Source organism: Dromiciops gliroides, chromosome 4, assembly GCF_019393635.1.
Source record: "Dromiciops gliroides isolate mDroGli1 chromosome 4, mDroGli1.pri, whole genome shotgun sequence".
In the NCBI taxonomy this organism is placed as follows: domain Eukaryota; kingdom Metazoa; phylum Chordata; class Mammalia; order Microbiotheria; family Microbiotheriidae; genus Dromiciops; species Dromiciops gliroides.
This window is the reverse complement of record NC_057864.1, coordinates 370002790-370027030: the sequence shown is the minus strand read 5'-3', so window position 1 is coordinate 370027030 and position 24241 is coordinate 370002790. Positions and strand designations below refer to the sequence as shown.

The 24241-nt window shown below is 35.6% G+C and overlaps 1 protein-coding gene across 1 annotated transcript in view; it reads right to left on the bottom strand.

Annotated features, from left to right (window-relative positions):
- The window catches only part of EYA4 (EYA transcriptional coactivator and phosphatase 4), a 316619-nt gene that overhangs the window by 19588 nt on the left and 272790 nt on the right, over nt 1–24241 (bottom strand). Inside the window, 1 exon segment of the mRNA XM_044003487.1 lies at nt 7381–7470. Within this exon segment, the coding sequence (XP_043859422.1) occupies nt 7381–7470 (90 nt within the window).

The window sequence follows — 24241 nt, the reverse complement described above, 5'->3', positions numbered from 1 at the left end:
CAATTTTCTATTGTATTCTCAAGCTTGAAAAACCCAGAAAGTTTCTACCCTGTAAAAGCAGAATCTGTTAAAAAGTTATTTAAACAAAAATCAAACTCCTCTTCCTCTTCTCTATTTATTCTCCTCCTTCTATTTCCTTCTCCTATTTCCACTTCCTTCTATAATGTCCTTTTCAGTCTCCTTTTCTATTTCTTCCTATTTCCTCTTCCTCCTTTTTCTTTTACTATTACAACTACTAAATCTAAGCAACATTTTTCTTAAGTGTAGTCATTTCTTTTGGGAATCTGAAAGATTGGGAGTAAAGCAGGTGTAAGTTTAAATAAACCCTATTTTGGTGTAAAACCTTCAAGTGATTACTATTATTTATTATTTGTTGTGTTTGTACAAAATAGTTTGACAGATAATAGTTTCCCATGAGTTTACCATGTCTTCCAGCTCTTAGCTGGCCAAGAAATATTATGAAAAAGCAGGGCTGGCAGTTTGCACACACATATAAGATATACACACATATAAATGGTATATGCATATATTATTTTTATTGAGTCATTTCAGTCATGTTTGACTCTTCATGATTGCATTTGGGGTTTTCTTTCAAATATAGTAAAGTGGTTTGCTATTTTCTTCTCCAGCTCATTTTATGAGGAACTGAGGCAAATAGGGTTAAGTGACTTACCTAGGGTCACATGGCTAATAAATGTCAGGCCAGATTTGAACTCATGAAAATGAGTCTTCCTTATTCCAAGTCCAATATTCTATTCACTGTGCCACCTAGCTGTCTACATTCATATGTACTTACAAACATATGTGTGTATATATGAATATGTTTGAGTATATATATGCATACATACATATGTGTATATTTATATGTGTGGCATGTATGTATGTATGTATTGCTCTAAGTCATATCTACCTGTCTTCTTTTTAGGTCTAAATATTGCAGGAGCTGTGGGAGGGACTGTCGTATTTTATTTATTAATATAATAATTCTAAATGCCAACAAAATTGTGCTCCCCCCCCTTATGTTCGTTTTCTCTCCCTCCCCCTCACTGATTAGAATGATTTTGATTGATTGATTTTCAGGGAAAGGGGAGGGAGTATAAGAGAAGTCAAAATTATTATCTTGCATAGGATTGTTGTTGTTTGTCCTTCATTCTCAAAGAGGACCATGACATTAGGGTGATGTCATGACTTGCAATGAATTACATTTAAGTGAGGGAGGGCTGTGCTAGGTCACCAACCTCACTTTCTCCTCCAGAGCCAGCTAGGTCAAGAGGCATGATATACAACAGGACAAGTGGAGATAGACTTGGATGTTTCAGGCAATTGGGGTGAAGTGGCTTGCCCAGGGTCACACATCTAGGAAGTGTCTGAGAGTAAGATTTGAACTCAGATCCTCCCTACTTCAGGGCCTCCATACCACTTAGCTGCCCCTTGCACAGAGTATTACATAAAAGAAAACCTTGTCAAGGTTGGGTGTATCATATGCCAGATTTACTGTTTATTTTTATGTGCAAGATTATAGGAATAGTCCTCTCAAAAAATCATAGAAAGTCTGCCTGCATGTGGATAGAATTTTATAACAGGTATACTTTAAAATATTTTACCCTTAATTAACAATTTGCCTTTTCCTTCTTAATCATTTTACTCACCTCTGCTTGTTCAAGTATATTAAACTCTCATTTATTAAAAACAAATATGATGACACGCTTCTCTGAGATTTTTCAGATTTTATCCTTATAGAAGAATATTACATTTGTTAATAACATTTTTAAAATTTATTGGATGCTTTTGATACTCTTGTAACTACATACCTAATGCTCAGCAACATGATGAAACTTCTAGCTAGTGTCTCAGGTTTCATTTTGTCCCTGATATTTAACTGGTAGGTCACTGCTTAATAACTCTGAGTATAACATATATATGTAATCATATAATATATATATGTATGATATAAAATAATACAATACACACATATGTATATATGGGCACATATGTATTGTGATCATATTATTTTGAGGTTGTGAAGTAGAGCTGGAATTAAAGTCAGGAAGACTAGTTCAAATCATGTTTACACATATTAACTCTGTGATACTGGACAGTGTCCTAGGGAACTCTATAAGATCCTAACATACAGAACAATTGAGTATCTGCACTGAAAGAGAGAGATTTCTCATGATGGATTTCCTTATATGAGGCCCTTACATAGGACTAAGAGGTACGCACATACATGCATACATGTATACACATACACACATGTATATATACTCACATAAACATGTGTATAAAATGTGTGCGTGTATATCTATATGTATAGATGCTGTATATGTATATATGTACACATACAGTTACATGTGTGCATACATATATGTATATGTATACTATACATATGCACATAAGTACAGATGCTTATGCATATATATATCATGATCACATATCAGAGAAAATTTGTGATTCAAATATTTATGAATTAAAAAAAAATTTTAATAGAACCGCTTCCTGGCTTTCATAAAATTCCATTAGTACCTAAATTCATCTATAAATATAGGAATATTTTCTATGGAGAATAAATGTTTACAAATGGTAACAGCCTTTTTGTAATTTAAATCTTGAATATAATAATAGTCTTTTTTGATGCCAACTAAAAATGAAAATTATATTGACATAGAAATTATGTAATTGTTTTACAGAAACACAGGGTAAACTCTGAAGTTAGTTGTAAATATGGTATGGATGCCATTTAATGGTGACATTCACAAGAGCTAGCTTTCCCAAATTTTCAGACTCTGTTATTTCATCCATGTGGGTGCTTCTTCCACAGATGCAATTAATGAGTTATTTATGCCTCAAGTCAATTATTTTTGTCCTTTTTTTTTTGCCAGAAATGATTTATCATGTGGAGACTAACATTGTGAGCTTTTCCTAAATTAGCTAGGTTGGCATCTGATGTCAAAGGATTTGTTTTTTTTTAAAGTCTCTCTGAATTGTTAAGACCTTTTGTAGAGGGCAGCTGGATGGTGCAATGGATAAAGCACCGGCTCTGGATTCAGGAGGACCTGAGTTCAAATCTAGCCTTAGACACTTAACATTTACTAGTTGTGTGACCCTGAGCAAGTCACTTAACCCTCATTGCCCTGCCCCCCCTCCAAAAGTATTAAAAAAAAAAAAGACCTTTTGTAAACTGAGCTCTACTACCATATTGCAGAACCCAGGTCATCCCCACAATGCAATGATCAATGAATACAATATTACACAGAGAAACCCGGGTGTTAAAATAGTAACTTTTTTTTTTTTGGACTGCTTGTATAATTTCATTGGCACAGGGATATTTAACATGCTAATGTTAAAAGTTACTTCTGGTTTGAATAACCTTACATTTTGATTTATAGATGAATTCTACACACATTACAAGGATTAACTCACATGATTCATGAGCATATAATCTGTGTAAAATTTGGACTTTTGAGAATACAAAAATATCCACTTTTTAAAAATAGTATGAACTCTATGTATAAAGCTTTTTAAATTTTATTTTCTTCAAATCTATGCATAGTTAAGTATGCCTGTTGAATCTGGAATACTCTCTTGAGGTAAGCCAAACTTGGATCTAATATTTAGCGGAGTAATTGTTCTCCTTTTTTTCTTTTTCTTTAAATTTTAGAGACTTAGGAAAGGCCTTAAAGTGAAATCATGCTTTTTATTTAGCATACTTTTCCATTGCTAAACTAAAACTTTTGTAAAACTTCTACCAATAATCCTATATTGCTTAGCCATCTACCCTTAGTAAATGAAGGGGGCACAGGATTGTCATCCATAAATCATAGGATCTGAAAATGATGTAAGGATTTGAGAACTGACTGGCATCCCGGGATTTGTAGTTCATTAAAAATAGTGATGTAGAATTATAAGATTGAAGACTCAGAGATCTAAAGTTGAATGATCAGTTAAGATCCTACATTAGGCATTTTAAATTCTGATGTTTATATGATCCCATATTTTACTATATCTTTTTTCTAAGTATTCACAGAATCAAAGTTTAAATTTGGAAAACAGTGTTGTGATTATTAAAATAAAAACAGTGGTTATGAAAGAGAAGTATATTAGTTTGTATCTTTTCAGAAACTATAAAAGGTGCCAACAACTATGACCATACAAGTTCTGCTAGCTACTAAGATTTAGATTCTTGAGTAAGCCCATCATAAATTGAAGGGAACATTACTCTTTGGCACCTTGAGTTTGAGTGTGTAAGGAAGGACAAGGAGCAACCTTCCTAAAATCTGCCTTGTATTTGAGCATAGTACCCAAAGTTTATTGTCTGAGGAGTCTCTGTATTTGTTTTGGAGTGTGTGTGCATACATACACTGTAAACATATGTGTGTGTGGTGGGAAAGGTGCCACCTACTAACTAGAATTGTCCAAGCATTCACTGCTGGCAGTGAAATTAATTTCAAGTCAATCAAAATGAAAACACACACACATACACACACACACACACACACACACACAGGTCACTTCCAAATAAATATGTCCTGTAAAATAATTATTGTTATGTTAATTATATGTTATATTGTTATGTTAAATATATGTTAATTAATGTATTGGTGTGAAATATAAGGCATGCTGGACCTAATTGCTGTTTGAGAGTTTTATTTATTCCTGGATTATCTCATTCTAAACCCATGCTGTACTCAATTTCCTTAGATGGTTCAATCCAACTGTATAAAATAATTGATTTATTCAAAGGGCACTCAGTATCTGAAGATGGCCCCCAAGTAATAATCTAGAAGCTTGTGGAAGTGATTGATAAATCTAGTGTTAGGAACATGGGTTCTGAATTTTGATTAAAAAGGAATTTACACGGGGGTGGTTCAGTGGTGCAGTGGATAAAACACTGGCCCTAGATTCAGGAGGAACTCAGTTCAAATCCAGCCTCAGACACTTGACACTTACTAGCTGTGTGACCCTGGGCAAGTAACAACCCTCATTGCCTCCCCCCAAAAACAAACAAACAAACAAACAAAAGGAATTTGCAGTATGTTCTTTAAAAAAAAAAATAACACCAACAAAAAACCCAGTCACCAGTTTTTACAATGAATTCACAGAAAAGAAAAGAAGATATCTAACTTCCTCTTTCTGCCAGAGAGCCATGTTTCATATTTAATATTGATTATAATAAAGTATCTATATGATTTGCCAATATACTCCATTTCCTGGTGTTTACCATTCTGACGGAATTTGAAGTCTTGTTGCATGTCATTGCCACCCTTTGCCTTAGTGCTCAATACTTTAAATTTGTTTCATCTGTTCTCTATAATGGCCAAAAGAAAGATAATTCTGCATTCGATTTTTTTTTTTTTGGTAGGGCAATGGGGGTTAAGTGACTTGCCCAGGGTCAAACAGCTAGTAAGTGTCAAGTGTCTGAAGTCAGATTTGAACTCAGGTACTCTTGAATCCAGGGCCAGTGCTTTATCCACTGCGCCACCTAGCTGCCCCCTGCATTTGATTTTAATAAAAGTATTATAAAAGTTTTAAAGGTGAAAATGGAATTTCTAAAAAAATGTATAAAAAGTCATTGTAAAATATTTTAGGGAAATTGCTTTTAAATACATATTAGGATAGTTATCCCTTTTTGTACCATCAGAAAAAAATGTGAGCTATCTTAAAATAGGATGCAAATTTGATAACTCGAATAGTAAAAGAAAATATCTTTCATGTAGCAAGTTCAAAACCAAGTGAATTTAAAATGTATTTCCTATTGCCATGTTTTACAAAATCACTTTCTACGCATCATTTATTTTGGTAGTAAAATCAATTGAAAGCTTACCTCAATACCTTTTTGTTGTTGTTGTTGTTCTTTAAAATACACATTTGCATGAGAGTAATGAATCCTTCTACTGACCATTAAAAAAGTTCCTTTTGCATAGAAAGTAATTTCATCATCCAGAAAAAAACAGTCATTTACTATCTTTAAACAAAAATACTATTTATGCAACATACTTATAATACATATATTTGTGGGATGCACTGAACCATTCATTTTATGGATAGAACTTAAATGCTACTAAAATGGATTCAAAGAACTCAGTAACTTTAATATTTTAAGTCACTTACTAATTTAGTTTTTTGTTTTTGTTTTTTGCAGGGCAATGGGGGTTAAGTGACTTGCCCAGGGTCGCACAGCTAGCAAGTGTCAAGTGTCTGAGGCTGGATCTGAACTCAGGTTCTCCTGAATCTAAGGCCAGTGCTTTATCCACTGTGCCACCTAACTGCCCCTACTAATTTAGTTTTTTAAAAGATAATATCTGTATAGAAAATTTTCATTTTTCCTGTAGGCCAATATATACAATTTAAAAATATTTTGCATTAACAAATAAATGCAAGAAAATCTCTGTCACAACTTTATTTTCCTTTATGCATGAAGGAAAAAATTTCTAATGCACAATGACTTAATAACCATAAAGTAGGATCCTATATAGAGGTTGTATTAATTTGGATACTAGAGTAATGATCATACAACTTATTACAGCTAATTTTTTTAATTGTTCAAGGGCTAATTGTCCATGTACATTATCCAGGCCCTTTTTTTTTTTCCTTCTCTTCCCTCTGCCTCTTAGACATCTTACTTCCTATTTGGAGGTAGGCATGGAAAATAAAAGGAGGTGAAATTAAAACCATTCAGATGTGTGATGTATTACTAGCTGGGGCAAAAGGTTTTGTGGGTAGGTGAATAAAATTACTTGTTGAAATTTTTGAGTTTTATGTCAATTTCTATTGTCTATGTTGTTGCTGTAGGAAAAATATATAAAATAGCCTGAAGATTTCAGGAGCCTAAATTCTATTTTAATTGAATCTGGTTTTATAAACAGTTATTAAGCACCTATTATGCTCAAGTCATATGAAGTAATAAATCTTTTGGCCAGAAAGAGTTGCTGAACTACTTAAAGACATATCATAAAAAGTTGTTCTTTGGGAAGTGAGAGAAGTGGAATCAATGTGTAGTAGTAATAGAATATATTACCAAATAAGGTAATATTTATTAAACTTCATAAAATCTTTTTTTTTGAGTTAAACTTGTGCCAATAGAGACCAATCAATAAACATTTATTAAACATATACTAAGTTCTAGGCACATAGTGCTAAGTTCTAGGGATACAAAAAGAGCCAAGAAACCAGTCTTTGTCCTCAAGGAGATTACAATTAAGTATCAACGAACATTGTCGTAAAGACTCTATGCCTATATTTTTATACATGCTTTATGTTAGAGATTTAGTCTGTTTTTGGAATTTTTTGGATACTTTCTTAAAGTTATCATTATTAATTATTTTTATATCAGCAGATCTATTAAAAGTTTCAGAATCTGTTACTGTGGTATTTTTTTCTTACCTCCAAGTCATTAAAAAATAAATGTGTGTCAGCAAGGTTAAAAATCATTTCCTCCATTCGTAGTCCAAGGGTTACTGCCATTGGGGGATCCTAAAATGAAAATACACATATCCTGAGTGAGGTAAGTTATCTGAAACCACCATCAGCAGCAAAAAACACTTCTAGAGTGCCTACAATGAAGATGCCAACATAGGCTCAGCTAGGATTAAGAAAAAAAGTCCTGGTGCTTAAAGTATTTACAATTCAAAGGGGAGATAGGGCATACAAATGTTTGCAGAATCAAGGAATCTCAGAGTTGGCAGAGGCTTCAAAATCGAGCAATCTCAAAGCCATACCTTAAAGGGAATCTCCTCTACAACATTTTCAAAAAATGGTCATATAGGTCTGACTTAAAGAGCTACAACAATGGGGAATTTTCTCCCTACTGAGACAGCCCATTTCTTATTTCTCTTTCTTTAAACTTTGGGGAGTTTTGTTTTATTTTTCCATATGTTGAAATGACATCTGCCTTCAGCAACTTCTACCTTTTGTCCCCTGTGTTCAAATAGAATAATAACTCCCAATCTATGGCATTGTAAGGTACTTTCCTCACAATTATGCAAGGTGGGTAGAATGTATATTAGTTTTATTTTTATTTTACAGAAGATCAAATCGATGGTAAACAATGATCTTCAGCACAAGCTTTCTGAGATAAGATTTGAAGCCAGGCCTCACTACTTTAAGTTCAGTACTTCCTTTATTTGTCTCACTTCCCTTCAGTAAATCTAATCTCTCTTCCAAATACAAACCTGTCAAATGATGGAAGATAAATTATCACATCCTCCTCTAAGTCTTTTACTTACTTATTTACTTACTACTACCACTACCACCACTACCACCACCACTACTACTACTACCACCCAACTACTCCCACTCCCACTCCCATCACCACCAGTACTAGTACTACTACCGCTATAAATATATTAATAATATTATCAATTAATTAGGTGGTGCAATGGATAGAGCATAGAATCAGGAATGCCTAAGTTCACATTTGGCCTCAGACTCAAGCTATGGGCAAGTAATTTAAGCTCTGTTTCTCCAACTGTAAAATCCAAATAACAGCACCTACCTCCCAGGATTGTTGTGAGAATCAGATGAGGTAATAATTGTAAAGCACTCAGCACGATGTTGACATATAGTAGGCACTGTGTACATGTGAGCTATTACTACTACTAAGAACAAGCATTTCTACAGAATTTCTAGCCTAAACATCCCTGGTTCCTCTATCTTATCATTTTTTTCTTATGGTTTTTGGTATGCTCATTAACTTGGTGATTCTTCTCTGCATATCTTTGGATTTGTCAATCCCATTCCTAAAATGTGGTGGCTTTAACTCTAGGCATAGTTTGAACAGGGCAGTGGGACTATCAGTCCCTTTGTTCTTGATATACTAGATCTTTTAATGTAGCCTAAGAATAACATAGCTTTTTGGCCTACTACATATCATTCTTTATTTATATTAGGCTTGTGGTCTACTAAAACCCTCAAATCTTTTTTTTCCCACATAAACGGTTGTCTAGCCAGGTCTCTTCCTCCTTTCCTCATACCATACTTGCATAATCACTTTTGAAAAATAAGACATGTATAGGATTTTACATTTATCCTTTTAACTTTTATTCTTATTAGATTTGATTCAATTCATTCAACAAGCATTGAATATTGAAATAATTTTGTATTTTGATTCTGTCAACTAATATGTGTTTATACCACTTAACTGTATGTCTTCCATAAATTTGATAATCTGCTTTTTATACTTTGATCTGTTATTAATAAAATAGTAAATAGCACACACATTCATAAAACACTTTAATCTACATTATGACCTTTGCTCTTTCTAACAACCTTATGATGTACCTATGGTGTATTTACATAGCAGAGATAAGTAAGGAAATTGATGCTGAGCAACATGCTCATGACCACACATTTAACAACAACAATAAAGAGAGAGAGAGAGAGAGAGAGAGAGAGAGAGAGAGAGAGAGAGAGAGAGAGAGAAAGAAAAGAAAGAAAGAAAGAAAGAAAGAAAGAAAGAAAGAAAGAAAGAAAGAAAGAAAGAAAGAAAGAAAGAAAGAAAGAAAGAAAGAAAGAAAGAAAGAAAGAAAGAAATCCAGGTCACTGTATATTTCTAGTCCAGTGTCCTTTCCATTATGTCCCATAGTTTCTTCGGCATTTTACTAGATAAGTCATTTTAAAGGTTATATCAACTCATTGGGGACCATTCATTTTTTGCCTTACTCATGCAGTTTAGAATTCACCCAACGATATTATGAACTGGCTTACATCTCTTCTTCATATATACAAGGATGCCATGAAAGACTTGCTGAAATTCACTTGTGTTACATCTACAGAATCAAAGGACTCTGTCTAATAACCCTCTCTAGAAAATGGAAAAGGGGAAAGATTGGACATACCCACCTTTACTGAAGGAAACTCAAATGAGTATGTGAGTAAATTTTAAAATATACACAAAATACTAGCTGTGTGACCCTGGGCAAGTCACTTAACCCCAATTGCCTTACTACAAAAAAAAATACACAAAAACAGTACACATATATGTACGTGAATTTGCTGCTTCTGTTTAATTGTTTTAGTCATATTTGACATTCTGTGACCCCATTTGGAGTTTTCTTGGCAAAGATACTAAAGTGATTTGTCATTTCCTTCTCCAATTCCTTTTATAGATGAGGAAACTGAGGTGAACAGGGTTAGTGACTTTCCTAAGGTCACACAGCCAGTAAGTGCCTGAAGTCAAATTTGAACTCAGATCTTCCTGACTCCAGTTCTGGTGCTCTATCCACCATGCCACCTAGCTTCCCTATGTACATACATGTGCACATATACGCTTGGGTATATTAGAGTGGGGAGGAAGAAATGAACTAATGATGTTTTGTAAGGACCCAGTATACATTTACTCAGGAAGGGAGTAGGATCTGAATAGGTTTCTGAACAACATGTTGGCTAGGGGTTTGGAGGAAAGGAATAGGGAAATTCTCCCAGAAGCATGGGAAAAAATATCCAGACATAGGAGAGGGAGGCCCATAGATCAGACACAATCAAAGTTTTTCTTGGTTGGATCAGAGGTCATAGAAATTGGAGAAATAGGAAATTATGTTATGGTGAAATATAGTAGGAAAAGATGGTAGAGGGTCTTGTAATCTGTCATAATGAGTTAAGTTTTGACTTTCAGGATAGGATCACAGATTTAGAGTGAGAAAGGATTTCAGAGGGGATCCAGTCCAACGATTCCATTTTCCAATTGAAGGAAACTGAGACCAGAGACCTTAAGTATAATACAGGCAGTAGGTAGTAGAGTCAAGATTTAAATGTCCAATACAGCATAAACAAATGTTGAAAACTATGCTTATATGTAATATGTATCTGGAAGATAATAAAATAAAATTTAAAAAGATTTAAATGTCCATTATTCTATGTTGCTCTTATTAGCGAGGACTGGAGGGGGTGAGACCTCATCGGAACATACCACAATGTTCAGTGGCAAGAATGGATATGGGGAGGGGGAAGGCAGATGCAACAAACATAATGAAAGAACAAATGTAAGAACAAAACGTAAGAGCTTATGAAGAACTAAGAACGGTGATGGGTATAAACTAAATCTAAGGCTCCGATAGAATTACGGTATCACTGACAGAAGTTAAAGAGGTAGATGGGGCAAAAACGGCTTGGGAGTAAAGACTTTCTACTTCACTCACTTCATTTGCCATGTTTACTTTTAGTTGGGGGCAAGGCATTAAGATCTATAGGACTGAAAAGTTAAGGAGACATCAGGTCTGAATACCACTGGAAGCTACTAAATTTGGTGTGATCCCTAAAGGAGTATATGTGTTAAAGCAACTTAGGGAATCTAGCAAAGCAGGAGGGGAGAGAGGGAAGATTTTGTAGGTGTGACTCAAAGATAAGAAGAAAACCAGAAGACAGTATTTCCGAACCCTGGGCCAGAAAGGGTGTTTAAGAGGAGAGTGGAATGTGGTTTTGAATATAGCTGACAAGTCTAGAAGGATGAGAAGAGAAAACAGATTATTGGTTTTGGCTGAGAAGAGGTTTTGGAAGACCTTAGAGGGTGATTTCAGTTGAGTGGCTGGGCCAGGAGCCAGATTCTAGAAGTCTGAGGAGGGATTCTGAGGAGAGAAATCTGAGGTAGTTTTTTTAACTTCTGAAAGTTAACCTTTCAAGAAATGAATTTAAGTATGGGCAAAATGTGAATCTATTTTTCTTTCAAGTTATGATTAAAAACATGCTATCCTGTCTAAACCAAGTAGTCTTCATCCATTCACCTAAACTGACTCCACTTGAGGGTTCTCATTGCACACCTATGTTGCAAAAACTCATTTCCTTTCTATGATGTCTATGATATACCCTGGGGTTCTTTATAGACTCCCCAGGGCTCAAAAATATGATGCCACAGCCTGAGATCCTTCAGTTTAAAGAAAAGAGATTTGTTGGTGGTGAAAAGGAAGAGCGGTAAAGACAAGAAAAAAAAAAGAGAGAGAGAGAAAGAAAGAGGGAACAAAAGGGGAGCCAAGACCTGCTTTGAAGAAAGATGTTTCAAATGGAGATAATCCATAATATTTCATTATTATAAGTGCTCCCTCTACTGTTACAGATTGTATTCACTCAGTCATGAAACATGCATTAAGCTTCTGTTATATGTCAGGTTCTGTGCTAGGTGATGGGGATACAAATTTAAAGAATGAATAAAGCAATATTTATTTTCGTGGAATTTACATTCTGATGGGACAGACAACAAATAAACTGATAAATACATATGGGATAAAAATAAAGAGAATAATTTGAATAAATACAAATAGTAACTCCTCTCATTTGATTGATGGTCTTTGAGAGATGCTGTGATTCAAAAACTCATTATCATTCAGACAACCTAGTGAGAATTTGCTGAGGCTGGCTTTCCTGGGAAAGACAGATAATTTCATGGTGGGTCTTTGCAGCTTGGCAGGATCTTTCAGAGCTGATGCCTGACATAAGAACCCAGGGTCACTTCAAAGTCATGATGGGGCAACAGAAGGTGATTTTCTTATATAAGACATAATAATACCATAACACACTATTCTTCCAAAATGCTTTGCCAAACTATCTTGTTTTATTTTCACAATATCTTTATTTTAGAGATAGGGTCAGATTTTGGTACATTTTCCAGATGAAAAAATCAAAGTCCAAAATAGATGTGTATTTTTCAAGGATATATCACCAGCTATAGAATGAGGTCTCTTGGCTTCCAGAAAGCTAATTAGATGGTTCAGGAGATAAGGCACTGGATCTGGAGGCATTAAGACTTTAGTTCAAATCTAACCTGAGACACTTACTAGCTGTGTGACCCAGGTTAAGTGTCAACCTCTGTATCAGTTTCTTTATTTGTAAAATGGGGAGAAAAATAATATTTACCTTTCAGAGTTGTAGTGAGGATCAAGTGAGATATTTTCAAATCAATTTGCAAACTTTGTTACAAAAACATGTTGTTCAGGGGCACCTACATGGCACAGTGGATAAAGCATGGGCACTGGATTCAAGAGGACCTACGTTCAAATCTGACCTCAGATATTTGATACTTACTAGCTGTGTGACCCTGGGCAAGTCACTTAACCCTCATTGCCCCGCAAAAAAAAAAAACAAAAACAAACAAAAAACCCACCACACACACATACACACACACACAACAACAACAACAACAACAAAAACCTTGTTGTTCAGTCATTTTAGACATGTCCAACTCTTCATGATCCCATTTGGGGTTTTCTTAGCAAAGATACTGGAGGAGTTTTCCATTAACTTCTCAAGCTCATTTTACAGATGGGGAACTGAGGCAAACAAGATTAAGTGATTTACCCAGGTAGTAAGTGTCTGAGGTCAGTTCTGAACTCAGGAAGAGGAGGCTTCTTGATTTCAGGCCTGGTTCTCTATCTGCTGCACTAATGCTAGATATCATTATCATTTTGTTTTTATTTTTACATTGCTAGTAATACTTAATTTTTTAAAAATGAACTTAATCAACACATAAATCATTACAAATAGCATGAGTAAAAATAGTAATATATAATGTATATATTGTAATAATTTTGAAGATGTGTATTTAATTTAAAATGACAGTAAAATAAATTGCTTCATTTGTGTATGTCCCCTTCTTCTCTTCTGATTTTTTTTCTTTAAAATATTTATTGATTTTTTTTAGTCTTTTTTTTTTTTGCTGCACTTAAGCTTATTTTTCTTGGACTCTTCCTTCATTTGCTCTCCCATTCATAAAGTTCCTCTTATGTAACAAATAAGTGTAGTCAACCAAAGCAAATTGACTTGTGTCCAGTGGAGTATTTGTCTACTAGACTCTTCCATCTCCTATCCTCTAAAGGGTTCAGAGGGTCATAGCAAAGGATCAAATTGATCATTCTGGTGATAATTTTAATTATGATTATTTTATGACCATGAACATTTATATTATTTTTGGATGAGAAAATTTGATCCCTATTTATTGTCACACCAAATGAACAGCAGCACAGTAAGTATGGCAAAGGATATAGAGAATTTGCTTTGGATCCAGGAGGATTTTAGTTCAAGTTACATCCCGACACCTTGTCTATATGGCCCTGGGCAAGGTCTCAGAATATTAGGCAACTCTTTAAGTCAATAGGTTGCAGAGAAGGTGCCGATCTGCATTGGTAGAAGGAATTTCCTCATTGGAATTCACTATCCCAGTGAAATCACAGGTCCAACCCCTTTCTCTAACCCATGTTCAATTTATGTATCCATTAAGGTATAGTCATTTTAATAACTGGATTCTCTACCATGGCATGAAGATGAAATAGGTAGAACTCTTTAATAGCAAGAATGAAAGGGGGCAGCTAGGTGGCACACTGGATAGAGCACTGGCCCTGGAGTCAGGAGGACCCGAGTTCAAATCCGGACTCAGACACTTGACACTTACTAGCTATGTGACCCTGGGCAAGTCACTTAATCCCTATTGCCAGGCAAAAAAAAAAAAAAAAGAATGAAAGAAAAAAAAAGACATGGACTGTTCACAAAATGTACCCTGGCTCAAATTCCTTAAACTATAAACTATGACACTTTATATGAATACTTATTCATCACCATTACTAGAAAAGTACTTAAGTTTGTGGGGAAGTCACTAAAGACTTAAACAAGATAGTTTTTCAATACATTTTATCCTTTTATTATTAAGACTGGTAATGACCCTGTTATGATGGATAGAAAATATTAGGAAGACCTGGGTTAAAGTCCCATCTTTGATCCATGCTAACTATGTGATCCTGGAGGAGTCATTTAGTTTTTCAGTGGTCCCAGCCAGCTCTCTAAGAAACTGCAGGACATTTGCTGATGAGTGCTGGCAGAGGGAGTTTGCTCACCATGAGTTCCCAACACCAATGACATATGTTAATAGGAACTTTCAAATAATTCTTTCTATTAGAAGCTAGCTCCCCACCACCATTTCTAGCCCCCAAATAATCAATTTGCTCTATTGGTTTTAGCTAAAAGGTAAATATTATAGCTGACCCAAAATACTATTGTGCTTATTGCTTACTCAAACTATTCACAGAACCATGAAGGAAAAGTAGAAAGGGATATCAGGAAACATCAAATGTAATTACAGCATAGAAACATAATTCCATTAGAGATGCTATATGCTTTTTTGGAACGCTCACTGATGCAATTCAAAAACATCTGATATCCATACTACCACCATTATGTTACCAATGATTATTGTCTTTAAGACACACATGACAGCTGGATATTCAGAAGTGTCTGTTTTTTAAAGAATGTGTCCAAGGTAGGTTAGTTAAGCCATTTCAATTGTTAAGTCCTTCAAAAATTTCAAATAAAATTACTTATGGCATTATTTTCTCTATTAGCTTTTTTGTCTCTACATTTTAGATTTACTGGGAAAGGAAGAAAAAAATATTCATGTTGGTTGATCTTTTTTTATTGACTCCATGTTTCTGGAGTCCTATGAAACCTCTCTGCATAGCTCAAGTATGGGTAGGGAAAAACCCATGGAGAATCCATTTTATGCATTTTATAACCATGCAAACAAATGAAATTTTGAAAAGCAAAACAACAATGCTCTATCAAGCAAGCATGGGAATCTGAAAGATGAAAAATGTATTGGAATATTGTGGAAGAATGGCCCCAGCAACACTGAGGGCTGCCTGTGTATTTTCTATCTATACTGACTGCATATCATGTGTGCTACCAAATCCTAAAGACTTGATAGGCATTTTGGAAAAAACATCATTTTCTATTTTTTTTCTAGGTTTGAGGTATGCTGGAGTGTGAACTAGCTGTTTCTACTTCGCCCTCTAGGCATTTTTCCTACCCCCACCCCCCAAACCCTACCCCTGGCTGTGCCAAGGTTTCAAACTAGTTAAAAAAAAATCCTCTAGTGAGCTGGGCCAGGGGACCTGTTGTCAGATAGAGTCATTTAGCCAATAGTGCTGGAGGGGCTGGAGACAGATTTGCTACAAGCCAACAAAAACTGAGCCTGTCAGAGGTTGCGATCTTGTTTCTAAGAGAAAGTCTAAAATTTTGCTTTCGAATACCTAATTTTGATTCCCACCCCCCACCCCCAGCTGACTCAGTCACCACATTACTAATTCAAAATAAGTGTAATACATTTTGTGCTGCACTTTTCTAACTTAAAGTGCCAGAGCTCCCAGAACAGAACAAAATGACCTGGGGTAAGGTAAGTGTAGCCCTAGCAACTTGGCCATATAACATTATGTCAAATTCTGACAGTCCTTTACCTTACTATACTCCCAGGAAGGAGTTGCCAAGGCCTGCAGCCCCACTAGTTTATCAGACATTTGAAAATGAAACCCATTTCTGGACTAAATCCCAAATTCCATGCGGAGACGTATAAGGGCTTTGTTCACTTTCATTAGATGCAATTAGAAATACAGCATACTCTCCAAATCAGTGTTTAACTGACACTCCAGTTCAGCTGTAGTGAATTTTGGCTTGGGGTCCTAAGGAGAAGAGGTATTTAAAAACTTGGAAAGATAAGAGAGTGTGGGAATTGAGAAACGCAATGAAAAAATGAAAAGTGTATTGGGGGTGGGTAGGCATGGAAGCATGTATATACACACACATATATTTTATATATACAGTAGTTGTATACAGGTTTAAAAATGACTAACAGAGATATTTAATATGAGGCAAACTGAACTGCCAGTTTACTTTGTGCACTGCTCTATTAAAAATACTGGAACTTTTCTCTAGATATTTTGTTGAATACAAAAGAAAAAAAAAGAACAGCTCTTTGGCCCTTACATATGTGATTGCAAGCCAGATATTACCAGTGTATAACCAAGTCAGGATCAAGTACAGCATTTCTCTATATCAAAATACTAATGCCTTTTAGTTGCGTTAGTGCGGAATATAAATTGGAGCCAGACTGTCTGTCTGTGGACCTCTCCACTGGATTGGGCCATCAAATGGAATTCCTCCTCATGGGACACAAGGTAAAAATATCTCAGGAGAGCCAGCAATTTATGTATTTTTAAAAGACAGAAGGCTTTCGAATTTTTTTTTTAAAGAGCTTTCAATGCTGAAGTCCTTGAAATAGTTATTCCACTGGGAACAGTAATGCTTTAGTAGAAGAGGCTTGAGTTTACTAAAACAGGGAAGAGTCAAACCAAGTTTGAAAGTAAGGATGGAAGGTAAGTGATAGATACACTAGAGCAAAGGGATCCCTTATGCTAGGAGTGTGGTATAATGGGAAGTGCTCTGGACTCAAAGGATCTAGCTTCAAATATAGCCTCTGTCACTTGTGACATTGGACAAAAACACTAACTTCTCTGGGACTCAGTATCCTTGGGTATAAAATGAAAAGGGTTGCTTAGATGGCCTCTGGGATCTCTTCAGTTTATTTTTTTTCAGTCATGTTCAATTCTTTGTGACTCCATTTGGGATTATCTTGGCAGAGATACTGGAGTGGTTTACCATTTCCTTCTCCAGATCATTTTACAGATGAGGAAACTGAGGTAAGTGACTTGCCCATGGTAGCACAGCTAATAAGTGTCTGAGGTCAGATTTGAACTCAGGAAAATGAGTATTCCTGACTCAAGGCCTGATGCTCTATCCACTGTGCCACCTTACTCTAGGTAGGGCTACAGTTCTTCCTTTACAGTAGCATAGAGAATTTCATTGGAATTGAGTCTACGAATCAGGGTATAAAATGGCATGTTAGTTAAACCTGTAGATTCAATCCTGATGCATATTTAGATGTCTGTCAAATCTACATATCCTGTCTTAATTTCTTTCCCAAACTCTAGCTGCACACTACCATTTACCTACTGGATGCTACCTCAAACATTTTCACATGAATAGCCCATAGGAATCTCAAAACCAAAACATCCACAAAAGAACTTCTCCATTTCTGCTGAAGGAAACACAACCCTCCCTATCGCTCAGGTTCACAACCTTTAAAATCACCTTTAGCTCTTCCCTTTCTCTCACTTTACACATCTAGTCAGTTGTCAAGTCTTGTCTGTTTTATCTCTATACATTTCTCTAATCCTCCTCTCTGCTCTCTTGATCATTACCCTGCTGGATTCAGGCCAACTATATTGCCATAGTCTCCAAACTCATCTGATAGCTTCCAGTCTCTCTTTTCTCCAATTTATTCTTCACATGGCCACCAAAAACAATCTTCCTAAGGTTCAGATCTGACCATACCATTGTCCTCAAAAATTTTGCCTTGAAGATAAAATATAGAAAACAGACCAACATTCAAAACTTTAAAAGTGAACTTTGTTTTTTCTTTCTAGAGTTATTTCAAATTACTATAATGATATTTAATTAATATTTAGGGAAAACTGAACATATAACTATTTACTGAACTGTACTGCCTGCTGCCTGGAATGCATCCTCTTAGAATTCTTATCTTCCTTATTGCTCAGCTCAGGTATCATCTCTTCTGTGAAGCTGTCCCTGATCACCCTTGTTGTCCACACTGTCTCCCTCTTCAAATTACCTTCATTATACTTATCTGCACACCTGTCTTACCCTTCCTATCCCAGAAGAATGTTAGCTTTCTGGAAGAAGAAATTTTTTTTGTAATTTTGTCTTTTTAGCCCCATTACTTAGCTCAATGTCATGCATCTTGTTGGTACTTAAATTAATGTTGGTTTTATTAAATTGCTGAATTAACATTGGTATTTCTGATATTTTGTTTCAGGTGGAATCACTGAAAATTTGTCCCTTTCACCAGAGTCCATCCCTCCCCTCATTCCCAAACCTGCATTCAATATTCTGCATGGTGGAACATTGTGATAGACTGTAATGAATTGTTTTTGGTAAACAAGCATTTTCATCAAAGAGAGCAAGGTCTGAGTAAATAGGGGCTTTAGGTTGTTGGTTATTCATTTTGTTTTTGTAAGAACTCCCCTAGACTGAGAAAGGAGGACACTGGTTTGAGTTGGGGGAAGTGCCCTACCCAGAGAAAAGAGTTGTCTCCAACTTAAGGTTTTAAATAACAAGGTACAGACCTCTCAAACAGATGTCTATGAAATACCTTCAAATGTATTCGTCTATGTATCTTAGAATTTATATGCTGATTTAATGTTCTCAAAATGCCTTTCATATTTCATCTCATTTAAAGTTTATGATAACTCTGGGAGGTAGATGCTATTATTATCCTCACATTTCCACCGCCGCCTCCAATAGATAAGGAAACCGACGCTAAGAAAGATTAAATGACTTACTCAGGGTCCCATAGCTATTAAGTACCTGAGGCATAATTTGAACTCAGTTCTTCCAAATCCCACACTATCCACTGTGACATCGAATATGTTATGTGTATGTATGTATATGCATATAATACATGACACGTATAAACATATAAATGCATATATGTATATATAATAACAAGAATCTATATACTGTTTTGAGGTTTGAAAAATACTTTAATATATGTTAACTCATTTGATCCTCACAGCAATCCTATGAGGTAGGTATTATTATTTTCTCCATTTTACAGATGAGGACACTGAAGCAAACAGAGTTTAAATGACTTTCTCAGAGTCACATAAGTAAGTATCTGAGGCAAGATTTGAACTCAGGTCTTTCTGTTTCCAAATCCAACATTTTATCCATTAGGAGACAAAATCATGAACCTATTGATACTAAATAAAAGTTAAATCTAGGTAAGCAATGAAAAACCAAGTTAACATACAATGAATTTTAAGATAACTCAAGTATTTTGTCTTTAGATAGAGACAGCAAAGGGGAAAATATCTGCCTCCCTAAGTGTAAGAATCGAGTGAAGATGGTTGTAAGTTAAATCCTAAGGTTGTAGCCAATTGTTGGTAGTGCTTGATTCAGGGTTGAATTCTGATCTCTCTCTTGTGTTGACAGCAAGAGCTGAGAGAGTGCTTCAGAGGCAGTTAGCTAAATCCCTGGGGATTAGACAGAGTAACAAACAGCATCAAAAACATCACTTGAAAGTAGTTTTGTTAGCCAATTGGAGAGCAGATAGGCTTGGGGGGGGGTAGATTTAGTCTCTGCTTATCCAATGTTTATAGCAATCAAGGGTGGGAAAGAGATGTCAATTGATACTCAGAATTACATTAATGTAAAGATATAATATATTATCAAGTCTTTGTGCATTTATTATTTTTTAATGAACCCAATTCAGGTTCTGCAAATTTCTTGAATTTATATTCTTAAGATTGATTCATACCAACACAAAATAAACCCAGCTGCTATATCAGATATAACTTCCTTAATATACTCCTAGCTCTTGATTCTGGCCTTGCCTTAGTGCCTTATTGCATTTCCTATAGCCACTGGGGAACTGGATGGTAGGGCAGGGGAAGTTTGGCTTTAGGACTTCATGAGGTCAAGTTAACCTGATGAAGGAGGGCCAGGAACATTTTGTGAGACTAGAATTTGGCACTTCTGACTGGTTTTGCAAGTGCTTTCTATTGGGTCCTGAAGTTGCAAAAGAATCACAAGGTTCTAAATAGTCATACCCTAGATCAACCATACAGGTCAGCCTAGTCTTTCTGGTCATTTGAAAATTGCAACACAGAGAGGGCCTGGACTCTAGAGATGTAGAACATCAAACATATTTTAAGATGTGGCCAATGTCTTTTATTTGTTTTGCTGGACTATGCATATCTCTTACAAGGTGACCTATGACATGTCATTGGACTCCGATGACTCTGGTAGAGAGAGTGAGGCTGATGACTTTGAACAGCTCTGCCTCACTTAATTCCAATTCACTTGCAAGTCAAGACATCACCCTCCTGATGTCATTAATCCGTTTTAAGAATGAAGGATGAGCAACTAACTACAAGGATTTCTACTCAGGGAGGGAACATGAGGGTGTGAGATTAGTGAGTAGTGACAGATATGCAAAAAAATAAAACATTTAAAATATATTTTAGAGGTAACAAAACTGTATAGAAGGGGATACAACTAAATAGTTGTTTACTATTTTGTTAAATTTAACATACACACACTTCTTAAAAATTTTATGTGCAACAGACGTTCACAGTGTATTATATAAAATGCTTCCAAGTTCTTTGTACTTTAACATGTTGTGTTTCTTAATGTCAATTAAGTTAATAATAAAAATGATAATTTAATTTTAAAATATTAGCATAGTAGGCTAGGCCCCTTGGATTTTGAAGAGTAACCCTAGACTTAACTCAAGGAACAGAATTGACCATCCTGACTTCGACTGTATTCAATTCAATTTTACAAACTTTAATTAGGCAAGAGAGGAAAAGGACACATCCTTTCTCTCAAGAAACTTATGATATACTGGAGAATGGGAAGGGAAATATTTTATATATGTGTATGTATACAGACATACATCCATACAAACAAATATAACATCAGTTATATTTACATATAACTGTGAAAGGGGCAATGAAGTGATCCTAACAAAATTCTCTCATAAAATTTGAATCTGGAGAGCATGGATTTAATTAGGGATTGTGTAGGATCTCAGTCCTACCCACCTAGTCAATTATTTGCCACTAGCATAGGTGCTTAAGACAGGTGGACAACTTAATGATTCTACCTTGTATTTAAAAAGTATTCAAAATGTAATTGTTTAGTTCAAGCATCAAATCTATAATATTGTATACAAGCAAAAACAAGCTAATATAATTAGATAGGTATATAAATAACAAGACTGGGAATGGAACCATTTAGGAAAGTAACTGAGAGGCTCAGAAAAAGAAGAATCAAGAAGTAAAGGATGAAGGATTATATTAAAGATTATGCCGAGCCAAGTTTATGAACATCAATAATGAAAGAAATATCCTTAAATGGGCAAATGGGTATGTCTTTTTATGAGATTAAAGTACTGAGTACAAAGTGGGCTAAAGTAAAGCCAGAAGACAGACTGATCAGTCAGAAAACATAACACAGATAACTCATGTATATGTAGTGCTTTAAAATTTCCTGAGTGCTTGTGTAAGGAATTAATTGTGATTTGGGGTTTCTATGACCCCATCTTTGGCTAAAATTGGAAGCCCTGGCATGTGTGTGCTGACATCCCCCACCCCTCACACGCCCATGTGTGCCGACCTCGCACTACACACCCACATGCCTGAATGGGCCTGGACAAATTATACTGTAGGGAAGCCCCTTGATGACAAGAAGCCTGGTGATAGCAAGTCAGGTGGTTTTCGGTGTCTAGAAGCTGGTTGGCTTCAAGCTGTAGAGCGGCCTGTTAGTTTTGTCAATGAAAGTTGCTAGTCAATTAGCTTGGGGCTGTGTGTGTGGTCAGCCCTGTTTTCTGGTTGTGTGGGGGCTCCTGGAAGGAAGCCAGGGAAGAGACACTCACTCTTGCGAGAGTGAGAGAGGGAAAGATACAGGTCTGGCAGATTCTTTGGACTGGGCCTGGGGAACGCTGCGCAGCTGGTTCTCTTTGGAACTGCAGATTCTGGATGGTGGTGAGTTTGCGGGTTGTATTTTTTCCCTTCCCCTATTCCCGTTTTCATTGTCCCTAGTTTTATTAACCTCACTTGTGTTTTAAATTTGTTCCTACTAATAAACCCTATTTTGTTTATTGAGAATAGGCTGTTAATCTCCTTTCTTACCCCAATATTATGGTGAGCCACCTAATTGACTCTCCCTATACTAACTTTGGCCTTTACACTCGTCTCAACAATCCTATGAGCTAAGTAGTGCAAGCGTGATTTTCCCTTGAGAATCTCTTGAGGTTTTGGGGTGTTTTTTAGTTTTGTTTTGTTTTTTAAGAGAAAATAATTATCACATTTCCACAGCATGATTCTGTTTTGCTAAAAGGCAGGGGAGTAGCCTAAGATGGCCCAGTAAAAGACTTTCAGTGCTTTGATTCATAGTTACTAATAAAAATGATGATATTAATGATGAGGATGGCTAGCATTTTTATAGCACTTGAAAATTTACAAAATACTTTACAAATACTATGTCATTTGATCCTCACAGCTACCCTGGGAGGTAGGCATTATTATTACCCCTATATATTATAGATGGATTAATCAAGGCAGAGAGCAAAAAAACTGCCTAAGGTCACATACCAGGAAATGTCTGAGGCAAGATTTGAATTCAGATTTTTTTGTACTCAAACCCCTGCACCACCTAGCAAACTTAATAGTTAATTAAGACTGAACTAGAACAGGGGACAAGTACTATAATTAAAAAGCAGGTTATTTCTAAAATTATTTCTCTTTCATAACACATCAGCACCTGAAAGGCAAGGATTGTCTTTCAAGTATTGATATTCCATTTTTGAGTTTTGCATCCCCATGACCTTGTGCAGTGCCCTGAACCTAGAAGACTCAATATCTTCTTGCTAATCACCTATAAAAGCAATTTGTTTGGCTTCCATGGCCCCTCATAATTTGGCCCCTTCCTACTTTTCCAGTTTTCTTAATGTTTAATATCACTCCATGTATTCTATGATCCAGTGCATTCAGGCTCCCTGTTGTTCCTGACAAGAAGACATTCCATTTCCTGAATACCTGCATTTTCATTGGCTTCCCCAATGCCTGGAATGTCCTTCTTCTTCTCATCTACTTCTTAACCATCCTGGATTCATTCAAATAAGTTGAAATTCCACCTTTTACAAGAAGCCTTTCTTGCACTCTCTTAATGGTAGTACTTACTCTCTAATATTACATCAAAGTTATCCTGTACAAGTCTTGTTTACATATAGTGGTTTGCATGTTATCTCCCCCATCAGTAACTGTATTTGTATTTTTTTGTATTCTTAGAATTTAGCATAGTTCCTGGCACTTTTATCATTCAGCCTTTTTGGTCATATCTAGCTCTTCATGACCCCATTTATTTATTTTGTTTGTTTGATTTTTTTGGCAAAGATACTAGAATGGTTTTGCCATTTCCTTCTCCAAGTCATTTTACAGAAGAGGAAACTGAGGCAGAGAGGGTTAAGTGACTTGCCCAGGTTCATATAGCTAGTAAGTGTTTGAGTCTTGATTTGAACTCAAGTCTTCCTTACTTGAGGCCTGGTATTCGATCTACCTAGCTGCCACCTGGCACATAGTAGGTATTTAATAAATGTTTGTTACCTTTATTGACTAATCATAGGATAAAAATGTTTTCCAATAAATGAATTTAAAACAAAACAAAGAATACAGTTTCTAGAAAAAAGAAAAGGAGGTAAGTGATATACCCACATTACTTCCCAATCACCATCTTTTTAAAATGAGAAGGATTTAGGAGATTTTCTCACTTTGGATTCAATATCAAAATATACTTTCTGGCCTTTTAGAAGTTTACAAATCATTTTCAAAAATTATTTGGCCTTTAAAGTTAG